Source organism: Eptatretus burgeri, chromosome 10, assembly GCF_056783735.1.
Source record: "Eptatretus burgeri isolate ZD-2024b chromosome 10, Ebu_testis_v1, whole genome shotgun sequence".
NCBI lineage: Eukaryota > Metazoa > Chordata > Myxini > Myxiniformes > Myxinidae > Eptatretus > Eptatretus burgeri.
In genome coordinates, this window is record NC_140970.1 from 30,433,878 (window position 1) to 30,460,212 (window position 26,335).

Sequence of the window (26,335 nt, forward strand, 5' to 3'; positions counted from 1 at the left end):
ATAAATGACATGTATTCCCACTAGACAACGGGTTCGGGCCTAACTACACATGTACTTACCGAGATACCTCACCTAAGGGACCTGAATGGTGGTTTGCGAATCTGGTAACCACAACACTACCCCCTTCCCTTTTTACAGACTCGTCCCGAGTCGTCAAATTTTCGTGTGCCATCATGTGTAGTTTTCCCCTAGTACACTTTACCTACGGATCCCTGAGTGCGACATTCATGGTATTCGTGTCCCCAAAATAAATAACCTGAGGGCTGCGTAACTATCTAAACAAACTCACTCATACGGACGACTTAAATAAAATTGCCGGCGCTAAGACATACATGCCGGGGGCGCACTCATATGTACAGTACATCTTAACCTTAACTTACAAATTTTACACTAAACCATGGCCCAGGATCAATGAACTCTGCAAAAGAAAAGCAGTTAGCAGGGAGCCAGGCTGCCCGCATGCAGTCTCTGACTCAAACAATGCAGGTGACAGGGAACGTGGCTGGCTGCTCACACGCAGTCCAAGGCCTCCCTTTTGAACTGAACGCAGTGAACCACAACGGTGCATGGGCTGCACAACGCAGTCTCCGTGCCAGCTCAAGTGGCACACGCAATGAACACAACGAATGGATGCATGAACGGTTTGAACTGAATGCAGTGAACGCAAACACGGTGCACGGGCCGCCACTGCAGGCCCGTGTTGTAGCTGCCAACAGGGCAGTTCTCGCAGCTTGCAAACTGTTGCTTTCTGATCCTGGCGCACATGGAAATGAACAGGGGGGGGCAAAGCAAAAATTGAACGGGGCTGGTGAACGTGGGCAGTGGGCATGGCATGGCAAAGGCAAGCAGGCAAACACAGCCCGCAGAAGAAGGCCGCTGCAGGCAAACACAGCCCGCAGAAGAAGGCCGCTGCAGGCAAACACAGCCCGCAGAACCAGGCCGGCACAGACCTCGAAGAAAAACAGCCAGCAGATGAACTGGCCGGCACAGGCCTTGCAGCACACAGCTGCCGATGAAGTTGGCCGGCCTCCGCCTTGAAGAAAAACACGGCCAGCCGATGAAGTTGGCCAGCCTTTGCCGTTCAATGGAGGTTGGTGGAGGGAGTGCGGTGGTGCTGGCCACTTGGAAGGCGGGCTCGGACCTACCTACCTGTCTCCCTCCCACCTATCGCCTTTGCCTGTCACTGTACATACCCACTCCCTTAATTTGTCAAACCCCAATTTAGCCCCAACTTATTTTTTTGTTGTTTTTATTTTTACTCCCCCACGATAAATCGTCCCCTAACCCCCTTTATCGTCCTTGTTCGGCTAACCTATCCTGTCACCTAGCCTACTCCCAACCCCTACGTTCCCTTCCCGGAGGGGAATAAGGGAGAGCTAACGTCCTGTGTCGAGGCCCAACGAAGCCTCAGAATGGCCTCCCCAGAGTTCGGCGATCTAACCCAAAGTGGGTCCAGCGGCCCACAACGACAGCGAGGGGATGGATGGTGCGGAGGGGTACATCTCCTAATCTACCCTAACCATTTAACAGTTAAACTACCCCGGGGCTTTCAACAAGCGCCTCTCGCTTAAACTATTGGTTCTAACAACCCAGATTCCCGTCGCCTGTGTTGGTGTCCTCACAATTTCGGGCCTCGCCCCCCAATTTTCTCTCCGTGCCCTCACACGGTCTCCTGGCTGGGACACGTGGCTCCCTTTGGCAGGCACGACCCTCTGCCGAATCTCCCGCTATGGCACCGCCGGGCACTACACTGCCTCCGAGCCTACCAGCTCCCTAACACCGGGAGTGCCCCCATGGCACCTCCCCTGAAACGCACACGTGGCAGGCCGGCCTCCCGGGTCCCTTTCCGAGGGTCACCCGTGCCCACTACACTGCCCACGCGGCTAATGGCGCCCCGGGCCCCCGCACCAAGCAGGCGCACCCGTGCCCACTACGCTATCCCGGCCCCCCATGGGCCCTTGGCCTACCGCGGCCGACTAGCCTGGTGCCCGGGGTACCCACTCAGCGATACTCACCTTTCGCAGCCACGCTCCCAAGCCCGTCAACAGGGCTCCTGCACCCCTCCAAATGGGTTTCGAGCCTACATTCCCACCAACAGCAAAACGACCTCCATTTTTCAATTTGACTAACCCAGCTAACTCACTCTACACTGACCCCGGGGGTCCCTTGGGCGGGAGTCACTCCTCCCCCCAATCACTCATCGCACCATGCATTCCCCATTCGCTCCACTCACACAGACCCGCTGGCCTCACTCATTCACCAAGCACATGTACTCACCTCACAACCCACAACTCTTCAACACACACACCGCTGAACTCTGCCATTCTTCTAACTACATCCCCTAACTAACTCGTGCTCCCACGTCGTCCCTTAAACTACAGCACGTTCCTTTTAACACTACGTAGCTAAGCTACGTCCCCACTACATATTCACAAGTCTGTCACTGTCTCCTAACTCAAAAATTCATTTTATTTCCCAACCTAAATCTGGCTACAATCCCTCTAACTAATCCATTCCACGGACTCCATGAGGACTTACCCCTGCCCCATGAAGTCGGTCTAACTAAGCTAACCCTTCCCCCTAACTAGTTTCCATCCTGTGCCCAGGTAAGGGGGTCTTTCACCCCTTGCCCAGGAATCCTGTACACCCGAAAGTGAGGCTTGCTCCTTCTTTTTTTCCATGCGCAGCACCTGCGCGGCAACTCAGAGCTCGCGCACTTTACACCTGCCCGTGACGTCATGCAGCTGCACGTGTACCTCGTCCCTCCTTGGACGGTACCATCCGGCCGGGATACCCCTCCTGCCGGATTCCAACCACACGTGCAGCCATGACGTCACCGTGCGCAAAAAAAAACACAAGCCCCACGTCTCGAGGGGTTCCCCACGCGAACACATGTGCTTTGCCCGTTGGAGCCTAACACACACGATCGCGTGGAGAACCCGTCCGGTCCAAATCCGTAGTCCTGCCTAAACTTTGTCCGTCCGCGGGATCGGCAAATCCACCGCGTGCGTTTCCGGACCGGGACTTCACTCTCGCAAGCGAGCACGTGGCGGTCTCGTGCGTTGCACAGCACGAACCGCGTGCTCACTGCTGGGTGAACCCGGCACGGTCTCCGAAATAGCTACAGCCGCTACCCGGCTTTCTTTCTTCTGTCGCCTTCGTCGTCGCCATTCAACCCACGCACACCTGCGTGTCACGACGCACACAGTCCACTCCATCACATTCACACGGGGAGACGCGGCTGCGTGCTCCCGCATGCCAACCGACATCTCCCTCTCATACCGCTCTCTCACACACACGGTCTCCCTGGCACACAGCGACCTTGCACACGGCCGTTCACTCACGCGTGCCTCACTACTCACACAAACCATACTACTCACACGTGGTGCTCCATTCACTCGCGCGGGGGCACTCACCCGCGGTGCCTCACCCACGCACGCGAGGGCACTCAACCGCTGTGCCTCATCCACACACCGTGCCTCACTCATACACGCGGGGGCACTCACCCGCGGTACCTCACTCATACACACGGCGACACTCACACACGCGGTCTCTTCCACACAACGTCCCTCACTCATACACGCGGGGGCACTCAACCGCGGTGCCTCATCCATACACCGTGTGCTGGGAAGCACGTACACCGGCACAATCGCCACCACACCACTCACACGTGGTGCCTCACTCATACTGGCCGTTTCACTCACACACACGGCCTCACTCACACACGGTGCCTCACCCACGCACGGCGTGCTGGGAAGCACGTACTCTGGCTCCATCGCCACCACACCACCCACACACGGGGTCGCTTCCACACACGGGGACGCACTCACGCCTTGCACCACACACACAGGGACAACTACACTGGGGATTCGTATCCCCACAAGGGTCTCCGGGGCCTCTATACCCCCCAAGCTCTCCAAGCACCTGTCCACAGCACCTCTCCCCTCGACCTCGCAAAGCACGACCGAACCCACCTGGTCGTGACTCGCCTCAAGGGGGCATACTCCCTCCCCTCGTTCCTGAAGGAGGCCATCCAGGTGCTCGCACTGGGTCCCTTCACGCTCCGCGAGCTCACCCCCATTATCCTCCACTACCTCCGTGTGTGTGTGTGCGTCACTTACCCCGTCTTCATCGTATTGTCTCTCCTCTATTTTGTCTGTCTCCCGTGTCTCTATACATTTTCTCTCCTGGTTCCTTTTTCTGTCTCTTCCTGGTTCCTTTTCCTTTCCCATCTGAGTCGTTCTTTCTCTCTGAGCCCCATTAGCTGTTCGTTCTCCCTCCGTTTTAGTTGTTCAATTTCACACTCATAGAGTTGTTGTTTTCTTTCCCACTGTTCCTCCTGCTCTTTGTTTTCCAATCTCATCGTTTCTTTCAATTGGCTCATTTCCTTCCTGTGTTTCATTCGCTGTTCTCTCACGACTCTTCCTCGTTTCCTCTCCTGCCCTTCCTTCTCCAGTTTCATGGTTTGCTTCATTTGGTTAATCTCCTTTTTGTGTTTCATTCGCTGCTGTCTCATTACTCTTCCTCGTTTCATCTCCTGTCCTTCCTTCTCCAGTTTCATGGTTTTCTTCATTTGGTTAATCTCCTGTTTGTGTTTCATTCGCTGTTCTTTGTCTATCTCGTACTCCAGCCTCAGCTTTTCTTCCAATTGGTCAACCTCAGATTCATGTTCTTTTTGTTTTCTATTCCATTGTTCCTCTCGTTCTTCCCTCTCCAATCTCGTTGTGTCCTTCAATCTCCTGATTTCTCCTTCCTGCTTCATTCCTTGCTCCTTTACTTTCTCCTCGTATTCAAACCTATTTTTTTCCTTTTGTCGTTCAGTTTCAAATTCATACTCTTTCAGTTTTCTATTCCACTGTCTTTCTTGTTCCTCCTTCTGCAATCTCGTCATTTCTTTCAACTGACTGATTTCTTTCTCCTGTCTCATTCGTTCTTCCTTCATTACTCTTTCTTGTTCCTCATTCTTTAGTCTGGCCTTCGCTTCCAGCTGTTCGATCTGTACAGTGTGGTTTCTTAAAGTTTCATTTTCCGTTCTCTTCCTTTCCTCTTTTAACACTCTCAGTTCGTTTTGTAGTTCCCTCTCTTTGTTTTGGTGTTTCTGTAACTCAGAAACTTTCTTTTCCAATTCTTTTCTCATCTCCGCACCCTCCGACCTTGCTTTGGCTTCGAACTGTTCTTCCGGCTTGCGCTTGTGGTTTTCTACCCGTCTTCCCAGTTCCTCTGTCTCCGTTTTTCCCTCCAGTCCCAGCTTATCAACTCTCTTCGTCATGTCTTGAAGTCTTTTCTCACACTCCACCGTTTCGACCTTCAATCCCTCCTCTGTCTCCTCCTGGCTTTCTTTTAATTGGTTTTTCGCTTCGAGTGCGTTTCCATCCATTTTTTTATTTTCCATTTGTTGCGTATTTCTCTTCATTTCGTTGTTCCCTTCTTTCATTCCGTCAATTATGCTCTGCACGAGTTCCATAACGTGCTGTATTGTCACCTGCCCTGGCCACTCCCACTGACTACATTTAGCGGTGGGGTTATAATAAAAAAACCGACCAGATGAACGGCATCGATGCCTTTCCCAACCTTCTGGTACGGGTTTCTCTTGCACGGTGATCTCGTCCTGAGCCATGGATTCTACATTACTATTACACATACCTAATCCACCCGGCACCCGCTCGCCTTGAGACGCCATCTTGCTTCTCGTGAAGGGTTAATTTCGCTCGCTCGTAATTTGGAGGGAATCGGGGGTCGCTTCTCTCACCCCTGGACCGATTCCCGTGAATTTAGCCGGAGACAGGAGAGCCTGTTTTCCTGTTCTCCGATACCAGTGCCGCGAGGAGGGCGATGAATTTGTATCGCACGACCTGACACCAGTGTTGCGGTCTTCGCGCCCGCCGGCGTGCGACGGCCACGTAACTCGAATCGCGGCACGTCGCCCACCGGACGGACAATCCAGTCGTGACCCTCTCGGACTAACGCCGGGAACCAGTCACGGGTGGACCTTCGGTCTCACCGCGATCGAGCCAATCAGCCCCCGCGTGGGATAGGGTTGCTCGCCAAATTCGAACTACCTAAGTACCCACGCGGAGGGTAGACCGGGCGATCGCACCTCGCCGCAGGTCGACTTCGGACACGGGCCACTTAAGCGACCCGTTCTGTACTATCAGAATAACCGAGCGGTGTTATCGTCGACCTCGACGGTTCGATTAATTATCGGGCGTATTCAGCCCACTACCAACCCTTTACGTGAAGCAAGATGGGGATTCAATGGAGGAAAAGACGAAGCGAAGCGGGAGAACAGTTCAACAATAAAGCACATTTATTCGCGACGAACGGAAAGCACACAAATACAATTCCACCAAATGCACACAAAAAAAGAAAACACAATTCCATTTACACAAAAAGCAAACATAAAAGTGAAAACACAGTGCAGAGCTAATACCGACTACCGAGCACACGGCAACACTTATACAATTCTACTTCACAGACGGCGCCGACAACACATACCCAAAACCAAGGAAAAGAAATCCCCCAAGAATGAGGTAGGCCTGGGGCCGAGACCGGGTCGGGCCTACCCGTCTGGTGATGAGACGCGGAGCGGCGATGGCCCCGCAACCCGCGGGCCTCGTGGACAGTGCCTGGCTGGGGGTGGGAACGGGGCCCCCTTGGTCGCACTATCTCAGCGCGGGGGGAAACAGGAGGGGTTGCTGATGCTCGGGGTATAGAGGATCTTTATTATATGCGACGAGCGTCTCCACCTCGGCCAGGTCGCGCTGTCGGCCTCCTTCGGGTGCAGCTTCCTGCACGACGCGAGCACCCCTCGTCTGGTGTCGCCGCCTTTCCACAGCTCCGTCCCCTCCGTTCCGACTCCAACGCACACGACGAGCAGCTCCACCGCCCGCGAAGTCTTGACCCTCTGCTTCCGACTCTCCTCTTCTTGACTCTCCGACCTCGTTCTGCTCCTTCTCTCGTTCCGACTCTGACTGACGAACACCGTCCTTTATCCCCCGTAACTTCGCCTTTGACCCCTCCCTTTGACCTTTCACCTCGCTCCCCATTGGCCCGAGAAAAAGTGGGCGTGAAGGCTTTTTGATCCACAAATTTGCATATATCGATCGTTCTGGAGGCGGGGCCAAATCGCCCCTCGCTCACCGATTGGACGGCAAAAAGTGGGCGTGTGTCGTTTTTGATCCGTTTTTGAAGCAGAAAATCCGTGATTTTGTACACGCTGTTCGACGCGCGTTCTGCATGAGTCCAACACCGGTACCCACAGCGGGGCAAGAACGGTGGCGATGCTACGGTGGCGAGGTGTGACGGGAAGGTCGTGGCGGTTGTGGTGAAGCGGCGTTGTGGTCGGTGGTTGATGTTGTGGTTGTGATGGTGGCGATTGGTCCAAAATAAAGATAGTAAAGAAAACGGCTATCCTAAAGAGTCGCAGCACGTATAAATGACATGTATTCCCACTAGACAACGGGTTCGGGCCTAACTACACATGTACTTACCGAGATACCTCACCTAAGGGACCTGAATGGTGGTTTGCGAATCTGGTAACCACAACAATATGTATATATATATATATGTATATATATATGTATATATATATATATATATATATATATATATATATATATATATATATATATATATATATATATATATAGTTGTGGTTGACGAAATTCGCAAACCACCATTCAGGTCCCTTAGGTGAGATATCTCTAAGTATATGTGTAGTTAGGCCCAAACCCGTTGTTTAGAGGGAATAAATGTCATTCATGCGGGCTGCGACCCTTCTCGATAGCCGTTTTTCTTTTACTATCTTTATTTTGGACCAGCCGCCATTACTACCACCACCAACCACGTCTCAACAGCCATCACACAACAACCACCAACCGCAACGCCGCTTCACAACAACAGCCACGACCTTTACCGTCACAACTCGCCCTCGCAACCATCGCATCACCGTCATTCCCACGCTGCTTGTGGGCACCGATACTGGACTCGTGCAGGGCGCGCACCGAGCAGGGGTGCAAAAGCGCCGGCCTTTCCGAAGAAAACGGATCAAAAACGACTTACGCCCACTTCTGTTCCGTCCTATCGGTGAGCGTGGGGCGATTTGGCCCCGCCTCCAGGTACGTTGGAGTGTGGTCGCTATATGCAAATTCATGGATCAAAAAGCATTCACGCCCACTTTTCCTCGGTCCAATGGGGAGCCAGTTAGAGGTGAAGGGTCGGAGGTAAAGGGTCAAAGGTGAAGGAGCGAGGCCACGGGGGATATAAACGGCTGCGTTCGTCAGTCAAGGCAGTTCGCAGTGAGGAGTTGTCGGTGGAGCTGGGAAGAAGTGGTAGTAGTCAGAGTGAAGAGGACGGAGCTGTGGAGAGGTGGCGGCGGCGAAGGCGGTCGAGGGGGTGCTCGTGTCGGAGTCGGGGAGCTGCGGAGGGAGAGGCCGGCGGCGCGACTGAGGTCGTGGTGGAGACGCTCGTCGCGGGACCCGAGACAGGGAGATATCCTCCTTCCCCCCGAGCATCAACAACCCCCTCCTGTTTCCCCCCGCGCTGAGATAGTGCGAGAAGGGGTCCCCGTCCCCACCCCATACCAGGCAGTCCCAGCGAGGCCCGCGGAGTCGGGGCGCCAGCGCCATTTTGCGGCTCATCACCAGACGGGTAGGCCCGACGCGGTCTCGGCCCCAGGCCCGCCTCATCCTTGAGGGTGGTCCTTTTCTTTTGCTTTGGGTATATGTGTTGTCGGCGCCGTCTGTGAAGTAAAACTGCATAAGTGTTGCTGTGTGCTCGCGTAGTCGGTAATAGATCTGCATTGTGTTTCTCTTTTATATTTGCTTTTTGTGTAATATTGTGTTTCTTCTTCTTTTACATTTGCTTTTGGTGTAATTGTATATGTGTGCTTTCCGTTCATCGTGAAATAAATGTGCTTTATGTTGAACTGTTTTCCCGCTTCGCTTCGTCTTTTCCTTTATTGAATCTCCATCTTACTTCACGTAAAGGGTTGGTCCTGGGCTAAAACGCCCGATAATTAATCGAACCGTTGAGGCCGACGATAACACCGCTCGGTTATCCCGATAGTACGGAACGGGTCGCTTAAAGTGGCCCGTGTCCGAAGTCGACCTGCGGCGAGGTGCGATCGCCCGGTCTACCCTCCGTGTGGGTACTTAGGTAGGTCGAATTTGGCGAGCAACCCTATCCCACGCGGGGGGCCGATTGGCACGATCGTGGTGAGGCCGAAAGGTCCACCCGTGACTAGTTCCCGGCGTTAGTCCGAGAGGGTCACGACTGGATTGTCCGTCCGGTGGGCGACGTGCCGCGATTCGAGTTACGTGGCCGTTCGCACGCCGACGGGCGCGAATCCGCAAATATATATATATATATATATATATATATATATATATATATATATATATATATATATATATATATATACCAAGTCGAAAACACCAGGGGGTTGACTCAGCCTGCCATCCTTCCGAGGTCGGCGAAATGAGCACCAGTTGTACTGGGCCCGGTGTATGCCCCGGTTAGAATAGGTGTACCATATCCCTGTGTCTCGTAAGAGGCGACCAGGGTTGCGTCAGGAAGGGCATCCGGCGTAAAAACCTATGCCAAATCATTATGCGGACAACAAAACGAGACAGTTGGTCCGCTGTGGCGACCCCTAGCGGGAGCAAGCCGAAAGAGGAAGAAGAAGAAGATGTATATATATATATATATATATATATATATATATATATATATATATATATATATATATATATATATATATATTGGAGGCTGAGTAACTAGGACGGAACTTCCTCAGTGTGGTGTTGACGACTCTCTCCATAACCTTGCTCATGCAGCTTAGGAGACTAATGGGCCTGTAGTTGTCTGGAACAGAGCAAGAGTTCTTCTCATGCACTGGCACTACATTGGCTGGCTATCTTCCAGGAGAAAGGGAAGTGGTCACGGCTAAAGCAGAAACGAAACAGTTTGGCAAAAGGTATGGCAAAGACTGATGCACACTCTTTGAGAACTCTATTTCCAATTGCGTCAGGTCCGGATGCCTTATTTATGTCGAGCTTCTGCAGGATCCGTGTGACGTCACGAGGCCGGAACTTTACGATGTCCAAGTGAATGTTGGTGTGAGCTGTGATATCAGAAGGGTCATTTTCAGTGTAACCACTTGTACACTTTGATGCAAAAAAAATGTATTTGTATATATTTTTCTACCAATTGTGCACTTTGATTTTGAGATACTGTGCTATCTCTCAACGGTGAAGACTCACTTTAAAATTCTAGTAGCCGCATCCAGATCCGGATCTTCACCAAAATTGAATCAATTCTTCCTTGTCACACACCCAACGTGTGTACCCCAAGTTTCATCAGAATCCGTCCACAAGTTTTATATATATATATATATATATATATATATATATATATATATATATATATATATATATATATATATATATATATATATATATATATATATATATATATATTGTTGTAGATTTCCGCCCGCCAGCGTGCGAACGACCGCGTCTAACCAATAGCAGTCACTTTGCCCACCGAACGGACAATCCAGTCACAGCTTTCCGGATCAACGCCGGTGGTGGCAGAGGCCTTTAATAACGGGCTCCAGATCGGAGGACAAGTGAGCTGAAACCCAGAACCTATATCGAACCTCTCCACCTCGTGTGGTCTTCAAGTTGTTCGGACCCGGGCTCCAGCGAGAGCAAGCTGGATCCAATCGCCGTGAGCCGCGATCCTTCCCAAGCTCCCGCGAATCCTCCCGCGCTTCTCAACACGTGCTGGTGAGACAAGGCGCTGAACCTTCCCGAGCTACCGTGAATCCTCCCGCGCTTCTCAACATGTGCTGGTGAGACGAGGCGCCGATCCTTCCCGTCGATGCGCCGCTTCCCCCAAGGAACCACCTCCAAGAAGAGGTCGATGAGTCGCACCAAGCCGGGAACCAAAATGGAGAACAAAGAGCTCCACGAACCAAGAAGAAGAAGCCACCACTCGCAGCTCGAGCCGAGCGACCAGCTCAACTCTCTTCCAAACAAAGCAGCTCGAAGCAAAAAGCTCTCCCGAGCCAAACAGAAGCCGAAGGCCCACTGAACCACCAAAGCAAAAAGCCTCCTCCCGAGCCAGGCCACAGCCGAAGCTCACTGAGCCAGCCGAAGCAAAAAGCTTCCGAAGGCCTCAACCCTAACCCAAGCCAAACAGGAGCCGACGGTCTGCTGAATGACTACTCTCTGCCGAAGCAAAAAGCTTACTACTCCAACTCCCGAACAAAGAAAAGATCTCCTCTTATCCTTCTCCCGCCCTTCCCCCGCTCCCGGCGTGACTCTTGACTCACGCCCTCGTGCTCCACCCCCCGCTCAGCCACGGGTGGGAGGGAGTTGTTGACATCATGAGTCACGGGACGGCAGGATTCTTCTTGCTCTTCGCAGAAGAGGGGGGAGGGATGTCTCCATTGTTCGTTCCCTAACTATTAAATCGATCCGCAGCGCATCTAATCGATTTCTGAACATTTAAACAATGGAAGGTGAGCTATCTAGGGAACAAGCACTTATCGACATAGCTGACTAAAGGAACCTGAATGTTGTGTGCAATCGAATTCCCAAATTCGTAACAATATATCATTTTGGCCCCGTCTCTCAATGGTGAAGAATCACTTTTTAAAATTCTAGTAGTATAGCTGGATCCAGATCCGGATAATCACCAAAATTGAATCAATTCTTCCTCGTCACACACATAACCTCTCCACTAAATTACTTCCGAATCTGTCCACAACTTTTTGATATCCTGTTTACCAACAGAGACAGACACAGGTGAAAAACATAACCCCGGTCCACCTTGGGTGGCAAAGGTAATCATTTATTTGCCAGTGGGTCTACTTGTTACATTCTCCATTGATTCAGACGTTCAGGTTTATGGGATTTGTTTTTTCCAAGACAGAAAAACGTTTTTCCAGGACAAGAGGATGCTGTAAATGTACTCAGAGACTTCATAGGTCTCAAAAAACAGCACCACCACGTCTGAATGAGGAGGAGGGAGTGGGATGGTATCAAAATTAGTTTTTCCTCATGACAAAGACCACACTATTAACAAGCTGTGGATATGGCATATGATCTCTTCCAGTCCGTTACCTTGTATGAACATCAATCACCCTGGAAACAAAATAACCCTCACCCTCCACATTGGGGGGGGGGGGCATCTGCTGCATTATTAAAATTCTCAATCATTTTGACAAATATTTTCAAGGACTCACCTGTTAGGTAGTTGGTACTGCATAAACAAGCTCAAATCAGCTAAGATCCTCGTCCTCTTAATGATGACGTCATAAAAACGAATATGACGTCATTGTGATGTATCAGGTTTGTGATAAATTATCTGTGCTAATGCCCGGCTTGATTCCCGCAAACAAAATTCAAACAGCTTGCCTAGTTTCGGAGATAATGGTATAGGCGATTTCCATTAGCGGCGATATTATGACGTCAACTTTTTTTTCTAGGAAGAATTTCCAAAATGGGAGATGGTTACTGTCTGCGCGTGGGCTTTCTGCATATACATGGCAAGTTTCACGAAGATCCGATGAAAACTCTGGGTTGTGAAACAAAAAATGTCAAAAAATAGGAATGACGTCATAAAAATTGATATGACGTCTTAGTGATGTATCATATGTGCGGTAATTCATCTCTGCTAATGCCCTGTTCGATTCCCGCAAACATAATTCAAAAATCTTGCCTAGTTTTGGAGATAATTTTTTGGCGATTTCCATTAGCGGAAATATTTTGACGTCATAACTTTTTTTTCTCGGAGGAATTTTCAAAATCGGAGATGGTTACTGTCTGCACAGGGTATTTTTACATATATACGCCAAGTTTCAGGAAGTTTCGAAGAAAACTGTAGGCTCTGAAACAAAAAATTCCACAAGAACAACAACGTGAGTAAGACTTAGAGATCCTCCACAAGGAACAAAAAAGTGTTGGCCAAGTGTTTGAGAAAATGAAAATGGCAGAGTTAATAGTTTGTCAATATTACCAAAAAGAAAAGGTGGAAGCGGATGGGACACAAAAGGCCACCGGCTGGAGCATACAAAGATGCTAATTGAGCTCAACTGGGTGTCATGTCCAGCACCATTAACAACTGCAACGGTACACTCGGTACACCTCAATGTATTCAACAACTAAACGATGTACACCATAGGAAAACGTGCACAGCAACACAGCAGAAACCATAACTCACAAATGATTTCATCATCTCCTCGGAAAAACTCCAGTCCAGATGGCCGGCCACGAGAGACCGACGCACATTGAAGTCGTTAGGGCACAACCGTTGATAGTCGAGGCCATGCTGCAGAGACAGGGGCTGCAAAATGAAACTACTGAACTGTATTGCCAAAGTGCTGTGTGCTTCAACTGGTAAAAGTGCATTAACCTGATAAATTATGGGGTGGGGGGGGACACAAAGGTACGAGGTCAGGGAGGTGGATGTCATGTTCATCGAAACAAAATTTGTGCAAAAAATGTTTATCAAGTGGGCAAATAAAACAGGCAGCTTTTTGTATAGCCCCCCACATGGCTTTCATAAGGCAACCACATGATCAAGAGCCACAGATAATTATCTTTTGATGTTTTTTTGGTAAACAGTGTCGAGGCTCGTAGAGGAACTAGAACACAGAAGGGATCAGGACACAACAATAGAAAGAGAAGGTTGGGGGAGGGGGGGAGAGGGAGATATCATCAGCAGGGTGAAGGGCCAAAATAGATGGAACTTGGAGAAAGAAGGGATGTGGGGAAGAAAGAGCAAAGGGGAGGACACAGGGGATGAACAAGATGGACAGCCACAAACTCTCAATCACAAAAGTGGAAGGAAAAACTGGAAACCTTGAAGGAGGTGGGATTTGGGAGGGTCTATGAGGGTAGAAAATATGGTTGTGGATGCGGGATGATCTGAGATTGTTGTGAACAACTGTTTGTGAAGCCTTGGAGGGAAGAATGAGAATGAAGCGACTGAGGAATTTGGTTTCATACGTGGGGAAAAAGGAGGAACAAATGAGTGGAGGTGAGCAGTGATCCTGGATTTAGGTAGTTTCACCATAAGGGGGTTACTGGCAGACCACATGCACTCTACAGAAGCCTAACAAGGGGGGAGGGGACAGAGCGTGAAAAGGAGAGATGGTGCGAGGACGATGCAATAAATGTAGGTTCTGCATAAATTATAATCGATTCAAAATCTCCGCAATGTTTGGAGATTCACAAGGTTTACAAACAACAAAATACATCACAAAGAACCAATGACATTTGCTTTTATATTTAGAGAGATCGAGGCTTGTAGGAGAGCAGATTTTTTTTTTATACATCATTTGTAGTAGTGAGGTGCATTGCACGTACCACTGAGGCGGTACGCAAATACCAGACTGACGTGAGGACAAGATACGCACCGATATTTTTATTTACCACGCCTAATGATGGAGAATATCATAAATACCAATCAGAATACTCGTCTCTGGGAAGTAACGTGCTGGTCTGCCCCTTTTTACCTCCTCCACTGAAGGTGGATGGACGTTATGTTTCCACCCGTCTGTCTGTCTGTCTGTCTGTCTGTGAGCAGGATATCTCAAAAAGCTGGGGACGTATTCGGACAAAACTTGGTGGAGAGGTTGGGTGTGTGACGAGGACAAATTGATTATATTTTGGTGAAGATCCTAATCCTGATTTTAATTTTTTTTTTTAAGTGATTCTTCACCATTGAAAGATGGGGCCAAAAACTATATATAGCACGATATTTCAAAACGTTGTGGACGGGTTATGACAAAAATTGGTGGACAAGATGGGTATGTGACAACAACCAGCTGATTACATTTTGGTTGAGGTCTGGATCCAGATCCGGCCTGTCGGTGGGATACAAAATGTAAACCTTTCAGCCTGGCGGAGGTATGCGCTCCACCGAATGCCGTTGTAGTTGTTTTTCTGCCAGAGCGCTGATGCTCAAAACGTGATCTGCATGTCGTTTGCCATGTGAAAAAAAATCACACTGTTATTGACTTTTTGTTGTTCAAATCCATCATACGCATCAGTTTATGGAAAGAAAAAAACGAAAATAAGGAAAAGATATTAAGCTGCATTTCTTTTTATTTAAATAAAAATGACAACATTACATTTCTGACCAAAAACTACAGTTTTCTTTTGGTGTGGGGAAGAGAAGATCCCTGGTGTGATAAGCCTGCCAAATGCAACGGACATGGTATCGACACGGTCAGTGTCAAAATGAAAGCAAAAACTCCAGCAGGGGTAAATGGATATCGGGTTAAGGTCACAGTTCACCAAAAAGATTAACAGAATACCACGTTTGCAATGCACATGCCATCGGCAGTGCGAAGATGGGAACATGAGGCATCAGTACAATTATTCCAGGAGCTTCATTGATGGTAAAAGTACATCATCACAAAGCCAATGGTGCAACCTTGAGATGCAAGCCAGTACAGGAATGTGAATGACCCGCTGGCAAGGCCAGTTTTAAGGTGACCACTTTCAAATAGTCAAATTTAAATTAAAAAAAAAAAAAACTATTGGTCAAGAAGCCTAGAATCCTGTACATTACCCTCACCCTTGCCCTCGCTCTCATCCTCATCCTCTTCCTCACCACCTTCAACCCATTGTTCGTCATCCCCTGCAGAATATTGGTCCTTTTCCAACCGCCTACGCTTGGCATGGTGTCGTATTCGATCTGGGATCGATGGGCCGAGTGGGCGGGACAGCAGGGGTCGGTGAGTAGCCGATCGGGTCTCCATCAACCCTTTGTCCTGGTGTCTCACTGCACACGTCAATGTACAGTTTAGGTACACAACTCATGTGAACATTTATACATGTACACAACTTACTCATGTGATCGAAGCTGTATTGTGGCTGAGTGATGTGAAAATTTAGCCTACACAACACGTGAACGATAAAATAATGCGGGGAGCAAGCGTTGAGAGTTAAGAAAATGTATTGCATGGAACAACTTTCCATTGCTTTCGACTCTGGTAGTCGGCTCTCCCCATCAATGTTTTTTTTTTCTGTTTAACATGAAGCCAGCCTGGTAACATCACAGTTATGATGGCGTTATGACGAGTAAGAGCATTCACTTGGCCTCTACGACCTAGACACAACCGGACACTTCACCAGCCTTTGATCTCTTGGCAAACTGGCTGTTATCACCTCAATGGTGTGCCAGGTGCTCTTCCATTGATTGTCCTTTTACAGCACAAATTCCGGCTGAGAGACGTTCAGCCCTTAATCCTCACAAAGTATCACTGCACCTGGCCTATCGCCTCAGCACGACAGAGTTTCGGATTCCTGAGTGCTTTCCTGACGAGCATCAGTGGAATCAAAAGAAACCACTCTCGTGAAGATCCACCAACGGACCCGCAGTATGTACATATCTCGACTTGAGTGTGTTTGAATCAATGGAGTATGGAAATCCCACAATTTACCTACAAAGCAGTTTAGTTTTCCAAAAGACTTGGGGGGATTTTTTTTTTTTTTTAAAGATTCAAATTGAATTTCAGGAACTTTGACATCAAAGCTGAAGCATAATGATTAAGATTTATCAAGTGCCAAAATATTACACCAATAAATGTGCTCTTAAAGGGGCTTGGATTTCCAAACACAAACCAGTGTATTTTTATTTATTTTCAAAAGTTTTAGCATATTGGACTTATTGCAGTGATGAGCAAGGTCTATTGAACAGTGACCATGCAACATTTGGACCGTCTTCTTTAACCTTCCCAAAATAGTTCCAAACTGCACTTCTGGACCTTTTGAACAATATGTTGTCAAAACTTTATCAGTCAATGTATTGCCTTCCCATCCATGAGCAAAGGAATCAGCCTGCTTTGCCGGCCAACTCTAAATGCCTTGGCATTCATTTAAAAAGAACACACCCTCGTTCCTTTTAATTTGTGCGTGTTTAGTTTGCAAGTGAGTTGCTTTTGCTGGTATATTGCAAACGAGATGCTCCACGGGTGTTTTCCTTTTCAGTCGATACATTACCATGCCATGTGTAATTGGAACATGCCCAACAGGGACGAAAAAAAAACATATATTTAAGCTTCTTCCTCTGAAGTTGGAATTACTCGGAATCGACGTCGATTTCGGTTCACGACTCGATTCCTTTGGATTCATTGGTTGTAATCGAGTACTTTGGAATCGATCCGCCCACCACTATTAAAAACTCAAGCAAGCACTCCAACAAAATGCTTGATAAGGAACGACAGGCTTGGCAAGCGATTGGTTTTGACAATCTCCACCCAGAGACACCTGAAATGTGAAACAATGTCCTCATTGGATAAAGGAACACTTTCTTTCAGCAGGCGGAACTGCTGCTTAGGTCAATTCTGCAGTTTAAATTTTGAAATTCAGCTCAGGTTCAGAAATTTTCGAGCTTATGGTATGTGTGAAAATGAAATAAAGGCACCAACACTGGTGACTGGGCAATTATAAGCATTGCAATGTATCCAGCGAATCAGAGGTATGAAGATCAGGCATTTGATGATATGAGCGAGGAAAGTGGGGAAAAAAATTTTTTGAGCGCTTTATCATGAAGCAACCATTGCGGCCTGATCCAAGTCAAGGCAATGGTGAGCAGGTCAAAAAATAAATAGCAAATTAATACCCCAGTGAGGGAGAGTGGACTGACCAAGGATAAAGCCTTGAGAAAGGATAATTAAATAAGGTCGTTAATTTCATTAACATTAATCTTCAAAAGGGGTGTTTACTAACCCAAACCCCCAACTTTCATTCATGCACTCCCTTGGAGTTCCCTTGGTATGCATACAAAGTTTGAGGCCACTAGGTTTCATGGTTTTGGAATTATGGAGACACACGGATGGTCTCATTTAATTATCCTTTATCAAGGAGTTGTTATATGGCAGTGAAACATGGGTGATCAAAAAGGAGGATGAACGGAGGTGTGAACGAAATGAAATGAGAATGGTGAGGTGGATGTGGAATGCGACACTGAACGATAGGAAACCAAAAGTGGAATTAAGAGATAAGTTAGGTATAGAAAGCATTAGTGAGGTTATGCGTAGGGGTAGGTTGAGATGGTTCGGACATGTGGAAAGGATGGGGGCGGGCATCTGTGTGAAGAGGTGTATAAACATGAATGTGAATGGAAGGAGAGCTAAAGGCTGTCTGAGGAAAACATGGAATGTCTTGCTGAGATACTATTTTAGAGTTAAGGCCGAACAAGGGATCGTGCAGCCTGGAAAGCAGCCATTAGGTGAACCACTTCTTACACATGCAAGCATGGAAACGGCCGTAAAACAATGATGATGATGACGGACTGACTGATATTTATTATTACTAGCAAATACAACCTTTCGCTGAAGGGAATATTAAGAGAGGGGTGAGAGAGAGGGCGAGCGAGATAGGTGGGAGAGAGGGCGAGCGAGACGGGTGGGAGAGAGCGCGGGCGAGACGGGTGGGAGAGAGGGCGGATGAGATGGGCGGGCGAGATGGGCGGGAGAGAGGGCGGGCGAGACGGGCGGGAGAGAAGGCGGGCGGGAAAGAGCGCAGGCGAGACGGGCGGGCGAAACGGGCGGGAGAGAGGGCAGGCAAGACGGGCGGGAGAGAGAGCGGACGAGATGGGTGGGAGAGAGCAGTTACAGTGGGCGAGTTACAGAGGGCGAGCGAGAGAGGGAGGGGTGAGAATGGTGGGAAGGAGTTTAATTAACTAAAACAACCAATTTTCATTCATACTCCACCTTGGAGTTCCCTTACTATACATGCAAAGTTTGGGGCTGCTCGGTTTCATGGTTTTGGAGTTATGGAGGAGACGGACGGACAGACTGAATGACACACTGACACTTATTAGTAGAGATTGATATTTATGCCTGGTGTTGGCTTAATGGTTGTAGTGGTGGGCTTGGGATTTGAGGATCCTGAGTTCAAATCCCACTTGGCTGTTGAATCAATACCAGGTTGGGTTGACTCTGCCTGTCATCCTTCTGAGGTCAGCAAAATGAGTGCCAGCATGCTGGCATCCTGTGTTGGAGTGGCGACCCGTCCAGGATTGTGTCCAATGGCCTAGGACACTGCTTAAGCAGCACCAACGCTCTGCACAGAATATGGTCCCAATGGATGGATGGATGGATGGATGGACAGATATTTAAAGAACAGGAGTCCGTTGTGTGTGCATCGACGTGAGAGATGAAGGCTTTACACGAACGTTCACATTTACCTTAACTCTGCATCTCGACATCAACCAGCTATCTTTTTTTACATTAAGTATATGGTCGTTCCACCAGTTTTCCTGTCTTCTGATGAGATTTTAAAATGTTCAGACAACCTTTGGACTAACCCACACAGCACCTTTCATTTACACCTCATCCCAAAACTATACACGTCAGACCAATTAGGATAATCTTAACGCCTTACTATTTTGCTGCTCTTTAAATGGATGTAACCAGCATTTCACAAAAATGTTTTCCACTTTTCATATCAACTTCTAGCACTCTTCGAGGAACAGTTTAAAAGGTTTATATTTTATAAAATAACTTTTCAACAACAGCTATGAAGTTAACTCTCATGAAGTTACAATACCAAAGGTGCAACAACGGGTCTCAAGGGGGTCAGGTGACGTCCTTTTCCCCGAACCCCTCCACCCCACCATCAATTTGTCCTTGCGAGGGTACTTAATGGAACAATGCCTGCACAGCCCCAGATGAAATCCACTCTCAGGTTGAAATGTCAGCCCTGAGCCTGGACTTGCTGGGCAGCTGTACAAGTTGACAGTGCCTTAATTTCTGTGTATCTTGTACAAACGTATTCAACATTCTAATTGTACGTACTTTATACACGTATGTAATTGCCTTGTTAAAACTTTTCTTGCGCAAAATAAATCCAAAAATCTACAATGAAAAATATTTTTTTCTGGAAAAGTTAAAGATAATTTTATTCACAACACTTATTGCAAATCGTTAATTGAACAAAACATTCGCACTTCATGTTTAATATCATACCTTGGGTCTCTCCCAAGCCCAGCAGCATCTGGCCAATCAAAGCACAGCGTGTTGCTTGTTCAGTCCATAACCGTTGGAAATGACCAATGAGGTACTCCAAATGGTTGGCGTCATCCTGCCACTCGAGCGACTCAAACTCACACGAGTGAAGAATAAGATGAGAATCAGGTGCCATGCTGTAGAGGAAGGTAAAAAGGGAGTTAAAGGAGAGGGGCAGCACAGGCAGGAGACAAGGAACCAAATGTCGAGAGAGGCATGCCTCGAAGGAAGGCGAAACGACCTTTCAGACGAGAGCGATTCTTCAAAGCAAGAACAGAGACCCAAAACACCATCATTATCGCATTTGCCTTGTACTGACACCAACTCACGTGTATTGTGGCTTTCTTGGATTTTCCTCCACGTCGAGCAGCTTTGACACCACAGACGGGTCCTCGTGCCTCGAGCCCACATGGAGCAAAATTGCCATCATGCAGCGCACTTGGTGATAGAGAAAGGCATACCCGCGAACCTCAAACACGAAGAGGTCAAACCCGAGAGAGGAAAGACCACCTCTCCGTTGACCGTCATCTTCCACTTTTAGCTCCTGTCCTTCCGAGCTTTTTCCACTCTGCAATTTCTCAGGAAGGCCAGTCACGTCATCGCCAGTTTCCACCTCCATTTCACCAAACCCATCACCTTCTTCTTGCAAGTGTCCCTTCCTCATACTCCTGAATTCTTCACCAGGAAACGACTTCTTTAAAGTGCCATCCGTCTCATTCATTAGGAAGTTGTCAGGCATTTTGTCTCGAATAGGTTTTGTTTTCTCAAGCAGTTTCGATTTTTGTATAGTTTCATCAACTACCCTCTCAAGCTCCTCATTCTGTGCATCACATCCAAGATCATTTAACTTGCTGCTCTCACATCCTAAAGTGGCCTCGAGGTCTCTTCTTCCATGGTCGACTTGGTCAATGACAGGACTCGTCTTTTTAACTCCCCCTATGTTTTCACCAATCTCTTTGTCAACCTCTGTTTCAAGAGGAAAAATTTTAGCGCGCAAGATTGTACGTTTAAAAAACTGTCCGCCGTCTTCCCCCAAATTCTTACGACCTCCTATATCGGGCCGACAGAAGTTCCGAAAATCATGAGTGCCTTCGAAGAGTTGTGCCGCAGCAGCCATCCTGTGAACATCCAATTGACCTCTGGGGAACACATACCGGTATGTACGGGAGAGACAACTAAACCGAGCATTGAATTCTGGAGGCACGGGAGCCCAGGACAAAATCCGGATATCATGGGGGAGAACCTGCGTGATAAGAAAAAAATGGGGGGGGGGGAGGGTTGGGGCAGAAGAATCAAGGTGAAAAGAGAATAAATATAACTAAATGGATACAACAGGTAAAATTATCTAATAAAAGGCAGTGTGTGTGTGTGTGGTGTGTGTGGTGTGTGTGGTGTGTGTTATCTTCATATGTGAGTTTCAGAATGTGGAATGGAGTCCTATCAGGGTGGGCTCAAAGTATCCACCTTCATTTCGATAAGGGGTCATGCATGATTCATGGATCAAGCCGTGTAGTTTTCTGTTCTCAAAGTTAAGTGCTGAGGACTCTCTTCATAATCATTGCTGAGCCTCGGGCAGCTTCCAACTGTAGTTCGTTTGTAATAATATTCCCAGGGATGGTTTTTAATATCATTGTGAGGTTCTTTGTCATCATTCCCGTAGCTCCAATTATCACTGGTACAACTTTGGCATTCTTCAGCTTCCAGGATATTTTCACTTCATTCTTGAGGTCTTCTTGGTATTTGGTCATTTTATTGATTTCTGCATTGTTTCGTCCAAAATCACTTGTATTAACACCTGACTTAGCAATGCCTTCTTCTCTCTTTTTTGAACCTAAGTATGATATCTGGTCGCAAGGCTTTGTTTTCTAGGTTCACACTCGATGGGATCATTAGGTTGTACGTGAGTGGTACTTCCATGTTTTCAGTCCATCCTTTTGGTTAATGTTCCCACAACTTTTCTGGAACTGGGATATCAAAATTTTTTGCAGATGTGCCAGTGGTTAACATTACAAACTCTGTTGTGTCATTGTGTGTACAGCTATTCTGACATGAGATTTTTATTTATTTATTTGTGTTCAGTCATTAAGCATAACACATCACTCTCTTTTTTTTTTCCTCCTCTCCCCCCCCTCCCTCCTCTATGTCTGTCTAGCTGTCTGTCTGTCTGTCTGTCTGTCTGTCCCCTCCTTGCTCCCCCCTCTGAATAAAATGCAGCACTCGTCACACACACACAAAACACACACACACCCCCCCCACACACAGTGTTTAGCAACGTTTGATGAGGCGTTGCTCTCCCCACCTTCACCCCCCTTCCTAGCTTCCCCATCTTCACCCACTCCTCGGTTCCCCTCACTGCTCTCCCTGTCCTCTTTGCCTTCTGTCTCTGTCTCTGTCTCTGTCTCTGTCTCTGTCTCTGTCTCTGTCTCTGTCTCTGTCTCTGTCTCTGTCTCTGTCTCTGTCTCTGTCTCTGTCTCTGTCTCTGTCTCTGTCTCTGTCTCTGTCTCTGTCTCTGTCTCTGTCTCTGTCTCTGTCTCTCTCTCCACCCCCTCCCCTTCACACCACAGTCAGCGAAGCGATGGGTTGCATTTGCGAGTAGATAAAATACAACCAGTAAATAGACTTGCAAATTGCAAGATCAAGATGATGACTGTAGAAAAATAAACCCTTGAATAAACAAAGTACAAGCCCCACAGAAATACAGGAGGGATAAAGAAGGGTTTACAAGGAAGGAAATACAAGAGAAAGAAATGGTGGGGAGCAAAGGACATCACCATGTGGGTCCTGCCAAATCATGCTGAGGCAAAACACTGATTCGGCTGGCAATGTTGCCTAGCCTAGCCCTAGAGATATTCCTCTGAGCTGTCTAACCTGGGTTCAAATCCTGACCCAGCTATAAACTGTCATCCTGGTCCACTGGTGTTTCACAGGCAGGAAGATTCATCAGTGCATGCAATCCCTTGCATGGACATTAAGCTGGGTATCCCATGTGCCAGCACTGGTCTTTGATTGATGTTAAAGATCCCACGGTGTCTTTAGCGAAGAGTCGGGGAGTTCTTGCCGGAACCCTGAACAATTTAGATTCCTGCCCATATCACCTTCAATCAAACATCCTGGGACAGTGTCAACTCATCCAGGAATGGTTCTCGCCAAGAATCGTTTCTGTGAAGTCGAGTCGAGCATCCTCAACTAGTGTGATACAGTCCAGAGCTCTGCAAAGAGTAAGAGCCTCTAATTATTATTAAATCATGAATTATATTTTTGGGAAGCTGCTTACAGAAAAAAACAAAATTAAAAATAATAATAAACCTTGCTATTCATTATCATTGATGCCAATTTCCCCATTTTCTCCATTAATCCACATGTCTCACAATTTTTTTTATTTTTTTTTAATCAACATCATTTCTCTCACCATTTGTAACTTAAAAAGACGATCTCAAAGGAAAAGGTTTGGACCCTTTGTGCTGTATGCTGAGACATGGACAAGGCAAACGATCAATCCCACAAAATGCCCCCCTTTATGTCCTTCAGAGTAGAGCAGCATTTTTACATCTCCTGGAACCTATTTACTCCAGAACACAACTTTTGTGGTACTCTACATTCAAATATTTTGAACGTTTTATTTATCTATAATTCCAGCTGTGTGTGTGTGTGTGTGTGTGTGTGTGTGTGTGTGTGTGTGTGTGTGTGTGTGTGTGTGTGTGTGTGTGTGTGTGTGTGTGTGTGTGTGTGTGTGTGTGTGTGTGTGTGTGTGTGTGTGTGTGTGTGTGTGTGACCGCCGTTTCTCGACAACCGCTGGTCCGATCTAATTGAAACTTGCCAGGTATATTGCTGGGGACCTGAGGATGTGCCTTTTCAAGGTTTGATATTAATCGGACAAGTGGTTCCCAGGTTATGGCCATTTATTTACCAAACCAATGACAGGACACGTTGCTGCATCGGCATAGCCATTGGGGAAAGAGATCATCAGTTATCAATGACAGGACATGTTGCTGCGTAGGCGTGGCCGATAGGGAAAGGGCACCTTAGTTGCCAATGACAGGACACATTGCTTGGCGTTTTGCACCCACAGTATCTATCTTCTATCGATCTATAATTCCAGCAATCTCTGTTTTTTTGCCTTTCAAAAGGTTTGAAATTAATCGGACAAGTGGTTCCCAAGTTATGGCCAAGTTAGAGCACGTTCCCCATTACGGGTTACAACGTACGGACTTCCGGATAGTGATGACTTACTGTATTCTAATAATTTCTCAATTTCTTATGCGCATTTATAGATAAACACAATGCCCCAATCCAGTCGTCGTTTACGAGAGCGAAGGAACGGCCTGTGTGTTTGTTTGAAAGTTTTTGGGTTTTTTGCACGTACGGCCACGCAAGAGTGAAGGAACAGCCTGTGTGGTTATGGTTTCTGGCACGCGGTTTAAAAGTTTTTATTTTTTGCATGTACGGCCACGCACGTGCGGGTACGCAAGAGCGAAGGAAAGGCCTGTGTGGTTGTTGTTTCTGGCATGCGGTTTGAAAGTTTTTATTATTTTTTTAATTTTTTTGCACGTACGGCCACGCACGTATGGGTATGCGAGAGCGAAGGAACGACCTGGCCTGTGTGGTTGTTGTTTCTGGAACGCGGTTTGAAAGTTTTTTTTTTTTGCACGTACGGCCACGCGGGAATGAAGGAACGGCCTGTCTTGTTGTTGTTTCTGGCATGCGGTTTGAAAGTTTTTTTTATTTTTTTATTTTTGCAAGTATGGCCACGCACGTACGGCCATGCACGTATGGGCATGCGAGAGCGAAGGAACGGCCTGTCTGGTCGTTGTTTCTGGCACGCGGTTTGAAAGTTTTTTTTTTGTTTTTTTTTGCACGTATGGCCACGCACGTACGGCCACGCACTAGAATATCACAAAAGGAGAAATGAGAAAGGGCAATCAATGATTTCAGACCATCCCCAGGACTCGTTTTGTGTGGTTTTATAGTACGTAATTTCTTGACGTACTCGCATTCCAATTGTTCATACTTTATTGATGTACTCAGTTGAAAAATTCACCTCCTTTAAAAAAAAAAAAGTCCACATACGATTCACCTCCTCCAGAAAGACAGACAATGAGAAACAACTATGCGCTCTTACAGTCTTTTGTCACAACTTTTGTCCACACAACCCAAACACCCCTTTCCATCGCTCCAGTCGAGTCCATCCGAGTCCAGTCCAATCATCCTCTCTCACCTCACCTTCCACCAAATATTCGACATAAATATTATGGGATCCAGCCCCACATCTGCACAGTTCCTATTGAAGGTCACTCAGTGACAAAAACATCACACATGATTGTTGTCATGAGATGGAGTTTACTGGTGTGTCGTGTCTACAGTTCCATCAGTTTGAACAAAATGCTTTACTCCTCTTCATTCATAAAGGACGAACAAATGAGCAAAACCAATCAGAATGAAAGTTAAATTAATTGTGTATGGTCATTGTTTAAATCCTCAGTAACACGAGTAGGAAAGAATAAAGGAAAAAGTATTACAGATAAAATGTTCAACCCATTCACAGATTATATTGTAAAATACAAAGTCTCTTTAATCCTCCAACGTACCCACAAGATTGTACAATCGGAATCCTCCTCCATCCTTCTTTGTTCGGATGCGGCACAAGGCTGTGGGGTAGCCTCATTGGGTGAGGGCGCGGCCGTGCCTCTGATGCAATGTCCTCTGCTGATTAGGGCAGGAATTTGTAATTTGTTTATGGTGCAGGCGATAGCTCGCCTGCTCTTCGCGGAGGACTCCGTGGGAACTTTAACGTCCACCAACGAATGGTGATAGACGGGACGCTCGTTTACCGTCCATCCGTGGGACGGCACACACGTTGATGAATCACCCTGCCTGTGAAACACCAGGATGACAGTTTATACCTGGGTCTGGATTCAAACCCAGGCTCGACAGCTTAGAGTGGAGTGTACATACCTCTCGGCCATCCTGCCAACCCCTCCCCCATCCTGTAATGTACCCAGGAGATTTGTCAATCAGATTAGATAGAATCCTTACCTTGTTCAGCATGTAAGCATAGGGAATTTCATTTTCACTGGTACGTGTGACTCCATTCGCTGACGGTTTCACCCCCAACCCTTCAGCCATGTTGCTCCGAAGATACAGAGAAATAACCTGAAGAAGAGAATAAAGACATTATTAAAGTGGCACACGAACAAGGCAAAGATTTCACACAGAATAGTTCACGAAGAAAGTTGCCCAAATTCTGTGGAAGCTTGTCAAGTCCCCCGTATTCGCCCAGGAGTCTCCAATTTTTGGAGACTATCT

The 26,335-nt window shown here is 47.5% G+C and overlaps 2 protein-coding genes across 3 annotated transcripts in view; both read right to left on the reverse strand.

Annotated features, from left to right (window-relative positions):
* LOC147018208 (uncharacterized) overlaps positions 1–6,647 on the reverse strand; it is a 239,752-nt gene extending 233,105 nt beyond the window's left edge. Inside the window, exon 1 of the mRNA XM_085897698.1 lies at positions 2,434–6,647. Within this exon, the coding sequence (XP_085753824.1) occupies positions 4,172–5,680 (1,509 nt within the window). The 5' untranslated portion in view covers positions 5,681–6,647 and the 3' untranslated portion in view covers positions 2,434–4,171. The remainder of the gene's footprint in view (positions 1–2,433) is intronic.
* An 8,454-nt stretch (positions 6,648–15,101) lies between these two features.
* PUS3 (pseudouridine synthase 3) overlaps positions 15,102–26,335 on the reverse strand; it is a 50,508-nt gene continuing 39,274 nt past the window's right edge. For both annotated transcript variants that reach the window (XM_085897690.1, XM_085897691.1), the window contains exons 3-6: positions 26,066–26,182; positions 20,362–21,275; positions 19,994–20,169; positions 15,102–15,801 (exon numbers count right to left, since the gene is read on the reverse strand). In XM_085897690.1, the coding sequence (XP_085753816.1) occupies positions 15,554–15,801; positions 19,994–20,169; positions 20,362–21,275; positions 26,066–26,182 (1,455 nt within the window). In that variant the 3' untranslated portion in view covers positions 15,102–15,553. The remainder of the gene's footprint in view (positions 15,802–19,993; positions 20,170–20,361; positions 21,276–26,065; positions 26,183–26,335) is intronic.